The sequence below is a fragment of the Cajanus cajan genome, chromosome 1 (assembly GCF_000230855.2).
Source record: "Cajanus cajan strain Asha chromosome 1, NIPB_CcT2T_4, whole genome shotgun sequence".
NCBI lineage: Eukaryota > Viridiplantae > Streptophyta > Magnoliopsida > Fabales > Fabaceae > Cajanus > Cajanus cajan.
The window spans coordinates 13,780,258-13,791,702 of record NC_138517.1 but is presented as its reverse complement, the minus strand read 5'-3'; the positions used below and the strand labels follow the sequence as shown (position 1 = coordinate 13,791,702).

The 11,445-nt window shown below is 27.1% G+C and overlaps 1 protein-coding gene across 1 annotated transcript; it reads right to left on the bottom strand.

Annotated features, from left to right (window-relative positions):
* Nucleotides 1–634: 634 nt before the first annotated feature.
* Nucleotides 635–3,903, bottom strand: LOC109818758 (remorin). Its single transcript, XM_020384285.3, has 5 exons — nt 3,586–3,903; nt 1,910–1,960; nt 1,734–1,821; nt 1,283–1,364; nt 635–1,038 (listed from the first exon to the last, which is right to left on the bottom strand). The coding sequence occupies exons 1-5, from the start codon at nt 3,764–3,766 to the stop codon at nt 844–846; spliced, it is 597 nt and encodes a 198-aa protein (XP_020239874.1). The 5' UTR covers nt 3,767–3,903; the 3' UTR covers nt 635–843.
* Nucleotides 3,904–11,445: the final 7,542 nt, after the last annotated feature.

Sequence of the window (11,445 nt, the reverse complement as noted above, 5' to 3'; positions counted from 1 at the left end):
TAAAAATATCTTAAGAGATTTGATATTATTTTGGGAGATTTGATATGATCTTGTCTTATTTCTTTTATATTTATTTAATTTCAAAGTTACATATTTTAGGGACAAATGTATCTCTATAATAAGAGAAGAGAAGAATGTAATGAGTATGAAACAAATTAATAAAAATCCTCTCTCTCAACTAAAAACCTCACATCATAGTTCTTAGCTCATTTAAAAGTCTTTTTAATGACAAATTATGACGGTTTAACGAACGTCTAAACGAACAAAACTTCAAATATAGTAATCTTAACGAGCTCGGCAGATTTACGGTTGGAATATTAGCACCAAAATGGTTTGCCTTTGATTAACTGCTAGGTTATACTAATCCTATAGAGAGTTTGCTTTTCTCCCAACACGTATCCTCAATCCATTAGGCCACAAGTTAATTTTGTTTATGGTACTGTGATTGACAAATGTACAGACACAAAATTCTCCATTAAATAAATCGTATCCGTAACATATAAGGGCATAGTGTCCAACTACTGCCCTAACCCATCCAATTATATAGAGAGATTAAAAATATATTTAGTTTTTTATTTTACTTCTTATTAGTTCTAAAACTGAAGTTTGTCAATGACTTCATGCTACAAGTAACTCATCCACAAATGGAATAATTTAATTTCTTTATCCACAACGTAGTTGGTATATACACCCCAATGTGTAGATTTGCACACATAACAAATGAACATGGACAAAATCTCTAACATAAACACACTTGTATTGATGATATTTAAAAAGTCAAAGAAGAAGATACACAATAATAATTAACATATTTGTTTCCAACAATGCTTGGAGTTTGAAGCATTAGAAACAACCAAGGAGTTTCTTTGGAGCTGTTCCAGTTGCTCTATACTTTGCAGCTGTCTCCTCTGCTTTAAGAAGATCTTCCCCTTTCTTTGCCTCAATCGTTGCTCTTCTTTCCTCAGCTTCCTTGTGGATCGCAGCTACTTTGTTTTTTATTTTTTCTGCATATTCTGCCTTTTTCTTCTCCAATTGTTCCTATGAAAATGAAAAGGTTGCTTTAATGATTTATCTCTTCCTCTCTTTAGGAACATTCAATGCAGAAAGAATCACAAGAAATCAAGATTTAAAATTACATGATGGAATCAAGCGGTCTAGCTCAATAGATTGAGCAAAATGTGTCAGTGTTGTAAAATCTCTTGATACCGAGTTCAAAAAGTAAAGGATGGAAGAAAATTAACGCATAAAACATGTTAGAATTACTAATGAAATTAACTCTTACTTCAATCTTTTTCAGTTCAGCCTCCACTGTAGCTTTCTTACTGTTTTCCCATGCTGAAATGGCTGAAAGCTTTTTGTGAGCCCTGCTCAACAATTTCATTTAAATTAGTATTCTAGACATTGTTAATCTCAAATATTCATATTATGTGATTAAATATGAATTTTTAGTTCATTTTCTAATTGGATTCCATATTTAGATATATCTGTTTCCAAATTGACCATGATGCTGATGGTGATATTTTACAATTCAATGCACAAAAATAGCAAAGATCAGCACAAGGTTAAAAAGAAAACCAACCAATAACTTTTCAATCCAAAGATAAAAAGACAATAAAATTGATGTTATGTTGATTAATCACCATGGTTAAGGTGATTCAATTGAAGACTCTTAACAATTATTTGGCACTACTAAAATCCACATTACATTTGAACCAAGGGGTGAAGGTTCTTACTTATTTTCAGCTTTTGATTTTTCACTTTCTTCCCATGCTTTGATTAGTGATAGCCTCTTCTCAGTTGCAACTCTGGCAAGCACAGCATCTGAAGACAAATGAGGTATTATCTATAATGTTAGGATACAAAAGGATACATAAATGGAAATTAAGTATCCTAATGACAAATGACATACCTCTATTTATAGAGCCTTCAGATGGTTTCACTTCATCAACTTCTTCAGTCTCTGGCAATAATCAAAAGTACCAACAATAAACAAAAGAAAACATATGTAGGGACCATGATTTTGATGATAAATGTAATGATAAAATAAGAAGTTATTTTTGTTGCAGTCCATTGTAGGTATGTTACTATATGGAATGTAACTTGGTTCCAACATTGGAAGGAAATCAATTTCTGACTAGTGATGAAGAAAAATCATTCTTTGTATCTTTTATGAAATGAAGAGAAAAATATGGTATTTATTTTGAGACCGAGATAAATCCTACTTGAGCACTTAATGCAACAAAATATAACTATTTTGCTCTCATTCTGCATCAATATTGAATTGGTTAGCTCAATTTTTAAATAGTTTTGTCGGATTACTCTCCCCTGAACTAAAAGCTTGTAAATGGATGAAGAATTTCTAAGTGGTTTCCCCGTTTTAAGTCATACAAATAGGCATTAAAAAACTTTGAACCAACAAACCAATATATCACTATAAAGTGTCTCAAAAATAGTCAAAGCTTAGAAACATTTCAATAATAAGGTTGTAAATGGATACAAAATATGAATAGATTAAATATAAATGAAATACGAGAAATTTATAAAATATCAAACTAGTTACTTGGTATATGAGTATATGACATTAATCAAAAGACTAGTAGCAGAGGTGTTTTCATCCTTTGAATTTGCAAGTACTTAAGCCTTAAAATATGAAAAGTTGGTTTTCTGCGTGAAAGTTAGATTCTTATTAGGCTTGGATTTTACAGAGGGACCACTCTGTCTCATACTTGATAGAAGAGGAAAGGTTCAGAGCAATTTGAGAATATTGTTTTGGATAAAATACAACAGGAAAGTTCCAGCAATATTGAATATCATAAAATACAAGAAAAAGTAATCAAGTACAACTGCACAAATAACAAGTAACAACAAACCATCAAATATAACATGGGATTTTTTTTTACTCCAAAAAAGGCTTAGAAAATAATAATAGAAAAAACTGTTCTCAGAAATCAAAATCTATTATAACTGATTGTTTATAACTATTTAAGCGAAAAACACCAAAAATATTTATATTGCTGCCAGAAGGACAAGGAATATGGCACGAGATTATCAGAAAAGTCCAAAACCATGTAATTTGAAAAGAAATTCAAAAGAAGCCGCTGCAGAAGGAATATAAAACAATTACAAGATAGTAAAATTAAAACACCCTTTTGGAATAAAGAAAACACAAAGTTCCTCAAAGATATGGTTAATTAACCTAATGATTTAAAACATAAACAAACCATAAAGCATATGCATAGACATAGAGATTCCTAAATAAAAGATTCACATAGATATCAATTTTTCTTTTGCTGCAATCATTTTTCTCACCAACCACATATATATTCCCACCTTTTGGAACATAATAACATAACAATGAAACTGAGTTGATTGAACACGGGGTGTAAGAGTATTGTAAAGCTTTTCTTAAGAAAGTGGATGGGATAAAATTTCAATTTTACAAAATTAACTTCTAAGATAAATATTATTTTCTATTAATAAATACTGATATGGTCATCTCACTGGTGGACAGCAGGTTAAAATCAAATTTGATTCCGACACATAAAAATTGATAACATAAGAAGAATGAATGTATTAATATCTTACTCTCAACCAAGACAAGAGCCTTGGACTCATCAGGCTTGTCATCTGAAGAGGGCACTGGAATCACAGATTTCTCCTCAGCCACATCCTTTGGAGCCTCAGGAACAGGTTCAGCCTCAGCAGGAGCAGGAGCAGGTGGTGGTTGTGATTCTAACTCTACCTTTTTAGGTTGCTCTTCTGTCATATTTTCTCTCCTATGATGAAACTCAGAATTTTGTGGTAAACAAGAATAGGTGTAACAACACTTTCAGTTATTTAGGAAAAATGAACACTTATTGGAGAGAGATAGAGAGAGAGAGAAATGGGGAAGGGGTTGATTGGTCGAGATATTATAGTTGAGGGAAGGTAACTGCTTAACTCTAAGTTCCAAAAGCTTAGCTGGCTGGGGTTAGGTACTTGTGGCCTCACAATGCGTTGGCACAGTAACAGATAGATAGATATAGAGACCATTGAGGACAATGAAAGCTACACATGCTAACAATTATATAAGCAACCAAAGTAAATTAATGGATAAACCAAACTAAATCACAACCACAGTTTTACACCTGTTCTTGGTGGGTTCCATGTCATTAAATTTCTTCTTTTCTTCATTCCATTAATGCCATGATATTTTCTACCGGTTTGCATGGTATGAAAGTGAATCAAAATAGAGTATGGCACTTTGGATTTTAAAAAAAGTAAATTAAAGAGGTAGGTACGATATTTGATTTTTTACTTAATCAGATTCAGGATTTGGAAGCCGTATTGATCCGGGTAAATAGTGATTCGGTTATGTTTTTTAGTTGTAGCATTGTTCTTTTATTTTTTTTAAGACATGATGCATGTAGAATTTCGCAGAACATGATTTTCACTCACCATGTAATATTCTAGCATTGTCTGGTAAAATCATGAATTTAACAAATTAAATTATTCATAAAGTTTTGCTGGTTCAATTCAACTTTATGTTTAAATTGTTAAATATTTTTTCAGCTTACAATAATTAGTATTATTTTTCATTTATTTAATTGATTGCGGCAACCATGGATTCTACTTTTTTTTTTGTCTGTTGTTTATTTAGTCACAGTTCAATTCAGATCAGCTTATAAATGATTCTGTAAAATATTTTTTAAAAAAATGTATCGGAAAAAATGGTAATAAGCTTTACATAATAAAATTTGAAACAAAATGCTAACATCTAAATTAACCATTAACCATGTCTGCGGAAAATGTTATCATTATTATTATTGTTATTTGAATATAATTAATTTTTATTGAAGCACATTTGTCTCTTATTTATTTTTTGTAAACTATAAAATTATGTATGTTTTCTTTATGAAAATGTTTAATTACAAAAATATCATAACAAAGCCTAACATTTAAGTATATTAAAAAGGATGGATTCTATGATCGTGTATACTGTATATGTAGAAAATTTTGTTGGGAGAGACAAATCATACTTTAGTGAGTAGTCTCTAACTATTATTAAATGGAAAATATTCTTGTTACAAATCAGGAAAAAAAAATTAAACATATTATGAATTTTATTTTTTGTAATGGTGGGCTAATAAGGATTGACTCTGCTCCTAGGTCTATATTTATCCAAAGGTCTTAAAATTCGATTAATGCTTGTAATCTTTTATTTAATTATTTTGATGCTTTGCTGGTAATATTTTATTTGTGAGATCATTTTTAAGTACGGAGCGTTATATTTCATTAACCTTCAAATGACTTTTACATTCTAAACAGAAAAATCAAATTACTGCATTTATGATAATTAATTTCCTTATGTGCTACCCTATATATGATTTAACTCAGAATAAGCAAAGTAGGAAGTATACTTCTTCCACCTCTGCATCAATCCTTAGGTTCTAATTTTACTATCCACACTTAAATATAATTTATTTTGCAGTTGAATTAATGCATAAATAGTTTGTTCGTTGTCAATTTGGCACAACTTCCTTTTGTTCGGAATATATTATGTTACTTTTTTAGGGTCAGAAAATATTCTTTAATTTTGTATATGGTTTGATAATCTTCCTTTTGTTAGGAAAAGTAATTAATCTTTAATTAAATAGCCATTAATTGGTTGTTACTCTTTTGTGTGGCTGATAATTCACGCCATTATTGACAAAGAAACTAGTGATTCATACAATAAAGCAAACCAACATTATTAGGTCATCACCCCCTAATTAATTTATTGAAATGATGATAAATTTATAATTTATTGGTGTTATATCGTATTGATCAAGGTTCCACCACATAACCTTGGTGTAAGGGGAAATTCATCTCAAAATTCAATTGTTGATGAAGATTCTTTCATATCGTGGACACGACGGAATCTTTGGTGTGAGCCCACCTTGTGAAAGACTGAAGGAAAATCATCATAGCTACTACCCCAAAAAAACAACCTCATCATCTTTCTCAATCAATCTCAATCAAGCAAGTTTTTTTCTTGCTCAACTTGTGCAGTCTTATTATCAAAGCTTTTTAAGTTTTAGATTTCAGTGTTATTATGATTTTGAATCCAAATCTTGCCTAGATATGGTAGGTTTTAACTTTTAAGGGGATTTGGATCCTCAAGTGAGTAGGGGAAATAAAGTATCTCATTTTAAAGGGTAAACTGAGTTTAATTGTTAAAAAAAATTCAAATCACATATTAGTTAAGGATGAGATAAAAATAAAATATATAAATAAAAAATAATTTCCATTTTATAAGTCAATTTTTATTAAAAAAAATTAATTTAAAATTTTCAATTATAAATATATATATATATATATATATATATATATATATATATATATATATATATATATATATATATATATATATAAAGTCATGAATGAAGATTGAGGTCACCACCCATTAAGACAGAAGGTAGTCACCAACTACATATAGTGTTATTGCCAATGAGAGAAAAGGAATCATCACTATATGAAAGGAAGTTTTGTAATGGGGTGGGTTTTTCAAATTTGTTCAGCAAAACTTGTAATATATATATTTGAGAAGATGGATATTTGTTGAGATGTTTCGATATATATATATAAAATAAAACTAAAAAAGAGGTGTCAAGTTCATTACAAAAAAAATACAAATTTTTAATGGAAAATTTCTGACGTATATAGATTTGTCGGAAAATTTATATTTTCCGACGAAAAATTTCTGATGGAATTTTTTTGTAAAAAATTTTTGGTCAAAAATTTTCGACGGAAAAATAAATCCGTCGGAAATTTTTGACAGAATATTCTATCGGAAATTTCCGATAAATTCCGTCGGAAATTTCTTATTTTTAATTCTTATTTTTAATTTCTTTTTTTAATTTCTCATTTTTAATTCTTATTTTCATTTTCTAAAATTGGAATTTTTATTTTAAATTTTTATTTTTAATTCTTATTTTTTATATAATCATTTTTAACTACTTTTTATTTATAAAAAAAAAAAAAGATAAATAATTATCTTAGGTGTCACCTACAACAATTACATACTATTATTGTATTGATATTTAACACCTCTAAATTTTCTTTTAGTTTTTTAAAATAAATATTGTTTATCTACCTTAAAATAATCAAACTAGTGAATTTATGTTTTAGAGGGATGGAAATCAAATAATAATATTTTACTCATTTTACAAGTACGAAACAATCTTTATAAATCTTACAAGGATGAAAAATAAAGAAAAAATTTACAAAGACCAAAATCAAAATCACTCATCTTATAGGGACTAAAATATATTTAAACCTTCTAAAATTAATATTTTTTATCTTAAAAATTATTTTAAATAAATAATATTTATTTTTAAATATTTATAAACTACTTAGAGATGTTAGTATATTGTCTTTAAAATTATAGTAAGCAAGTTCAAGTGTGAATATTTTCATATTTGTGTGTTTCATGAGTTTTCTATTAAATAATTAGTGCATATATTAGTTTATTTAACATAAATAATAGTTTTATATTTTAGAAGAAAAAAATATTTTTTTTATTTTCTAGAAGTAATAAGCTTAAAATTACATATATATATATATATATATATAAATAAATAAATAAATAAATATATAAAAATATATAAATTTTTATAAAATTCAAATCACGTATTAGTTAAGGATGAGATAAAAATAAAATATATAAATAAAAAAAATTTATTTTATAAATCAATTTTTATTAAAAAAACTAATTTAAAATTTTCAATCATATATATATATATATATATATATATATATATATATATATATATATATATATATATATATATATATATATATATATATATATATATATATATATATATATATATATAGATGTGTGTGTGTGTAAAAAGTCATGAATGAAGATTACAACCTTAGAGAGGTCACCACACTTTAAGAGAGAAGGTAGTCACCAACTACATAGTGTTATTGCCAATGAGAGAAAGGGAATCATCACCCTATGTGAAGGAAGTTTTGTAATGGGGTGGGTTTTTCAAATTTGTTCAGCAAAACTTGTAATATATTTGAGAAGATGGATATTTGTACGTAGAGATGTTTTGATATGTATATAAAAAATAAAAAAAATAATAAAAAGGTGTCAAGCTACATTAAATTCATGTCTTCATTATTTTATATTTGTGTTGTATTTATGTATCCTTACTTTTAATCTTCGTTGAACATGAAGATTTGTCCCCAACACTTATTTATAGTTTAGCTAGCTCAACAAAAAAAAAATATAAAATGATAAGCAGGTGTAATGATCTATTTACTACCACTTTTGTATAATTGAATTAAAACTAAAATCAGATTAATATTTTTAATTTTCAAAATTTTAAATTATTAGCTAATTTAAATTATTATTTTAAATATTGAGTTTTTAACATATTAAAATTTAATTTATAAATATATATATATATATATGATAAATAAAAAAAATAAATAATTAAAAAAAATCTAGACAAAAAAAATAAAGTAGAATTAATTAACTCATGTAGAAAAAATTAATTGTAGGGACACATCTTCTATCAGAGGTTAATTAAAAAAGATTGATATTATTTTTTGATGATACATATCTTTTTATAAAGTATAATTATTGAGCATGTAACAACTTAACATGATTCTTACATTGTACACCTTGCAAATTAAGAACATACAACTACTATGGTGTACCATCATTCACTAGATAATGTACTCCAAGTCATATATAAATGTAGACAACTATACAATTCTATAAAACAAGATTACATTCACATAGTAAAAGTAAATATATGCATGTAGTATATTCAACTAGTCAAACACAACTATACATTAAGAGCTACTCCTTAGACAACTACGCAAAGCTCTCTCCTAGTCATAATTCAAATGACTATTAGTGAGAAACATCTCAAACCTAGTCTCACCCTACTCCCATATATAATATGATCATCCCAATCCAATCAATAATGGAAATAAACAAGGGTAAGCTAGAGTTTTCAAAAAATAACATATGTGTAAATGCATACAACATTATTCAATAACATCAACTAAAGAAACATGACACAAAAATAAGCAATTAATATGTCGTCACGCATATCAACATATAGAGATCTCCTACAACACATAGTGAGTAGTTTAAGTGGTTTTATTTTATCAAACTGATCAACACAACATTACATTTTTGGACTTACTAGATCAACATGAATTTGGATATCAATCTACAACACATACACAATTTCTCAGATGTTACCACTTAAAACTAAGAAGTCTAGTACCAATGTCAGGGTAGAACAATTGGGTATGGGCATGTCACGACATTAGTTATACTACAAGAAACATTAGAATTATCTATAGAAGAAATCCGTAGATAAGCATGAAAATTCGTAGGTAATTGTCAATTACCTACGAAAAAAAATCCGTAGGTAATAAGGTCGTAAATAACGTTACCTATGGAAAATTTTCCGTAAATAACGTTACCTACAAATTTTTTCGTAGATAACCCACGAAAGTTGTTATCTACGGATAAAATCTGTAGATAACTTTTAGAAAATTTTTGTTTAATTTTAATAAATTTATTAATGTAACAACCTTCATATTTGGCCTCTCAAGGATGTTATTTCATGACACTTCACTTTTCAACGTGTTTTGTCCTTACTACACATTTTTTGGGAAAATTCTCAGAAGGTCACCCATCCCTATATTACTCCAAGTCAAACACACTTAACTGTGGAGTTCAGGTAAGATAAGCTACAGAAAAGCAAATACATGTTATCAGTATAAGTAGTACAAATTAATTCATTTAAGTCATCCTCAACTATACAATCTCATACTTATATTATTATTATTATTTTTTTATTTATTTATTATTATTATTATTTTATTTTTATTATTTTATTTTATTATTATTATTTTATTAATATAATTATTATTATTATTATTATTATTATTATTATTATAATTATTATAATTATTATTATCATTACTATTATTATTATCTACAGAATTTTTCGTAGATAACTCACGAAAGTTGTTATTTATGGAAAATTTTGTAGGTAACGTTACCTACGAAATTTTTCGTAGATAACAACTTTCGTGGGTTATCTACGGAAAATTCCATAAGTAACGTTACCTATGGAATTTTCCGTAGTTACCTATGGAATTTTCCGTAGATAACAACTTTCGATGTTATTATTATTATTATTATTATTATTGTTATTATTATTATTATTATTATCATTTTTATTATTATTATTATTATTATTATTATCTACAAAATTTTCTGTAAGTAACTTACCTATGGAATTTTTTGTATAGATAACACACAAAAATTGTTATCTAAGGAAAATTCCGTAAGTAACATTATCTATGAAATTTTTCGTAGATAACAACTTTTGAGGGTTATTATTATTATTATTATTATTATTATCATCATCATCATCATTATTATTATTATCATTATTATTATTATCATTATTATTATTATTATTAATATTATCATTATTATTATTATTATTATTATTATTATTATTATTATCATTATTATTAATATTATCTACAAAATTTTTCGTAGGTAACTTACCTACGAAATTTTCTGTAAATAACCCACGAAAGTTGTTATTTATGAAAAATTTTGTAGGTAACGTTACCTACAGAATTTTCTGTAGATAATAACTTTTGTGGGTTATCTAGTGAAAAAATTCCATAGGTAATGTTCCGTAGATAACTAAAAATTATCTACGAAAAAAATTTCGTAGGTAATATTCCACATATAACTAAAAGTTATCTACGGAAAAAATTCCGTAGGTAATATTCCGTAGATAACTAAATATTATCTATGAAAAAAATTATGTAGATAATAACAATTTTTCTTGTAGTGTTAGCTCAACTAAGTTACCTTTAGGATTAGTCCATCGACTACCCTCCAAATATTTTGCCTTTTCGATATTGAGTTAGGAACTAGGTTTTTGACTTCGTACTTTACTCAAATTGGTTGTTTGTAATTAATATAACTCGACTTGACCCTTATATTGTGGTTGCTTTATACGTGTATGTCTCGACCTTACCAACATTAGGCACCTACTAGATCCTAAAGGAGAATCATCTCAACTATCCACTTCAAGGGTCAACATCTCAATAAGGGTGTTCAATAAAAGCCTAGGCTTGTAGAGCCCCACAAAACAATATTCGCACAATGGGATAAACAACTTTAAAAACAAAATATCTTCTAGTCCTAGATTGGTCAACATAACTCAACAACACTATCCTTAAATACCCAAAGCATTTTCAATATTTTATCATCTCAACAACACAATAATACATTATAAAGCATATTCAACACAGATGTGAAGCTACTCAATGTACAACTCAACTCAACTCAACTCAACTTGATTATAATCAATTATGCTCTATCATACTTCATAGTTTAGAGGCTTAACATCTTATAGA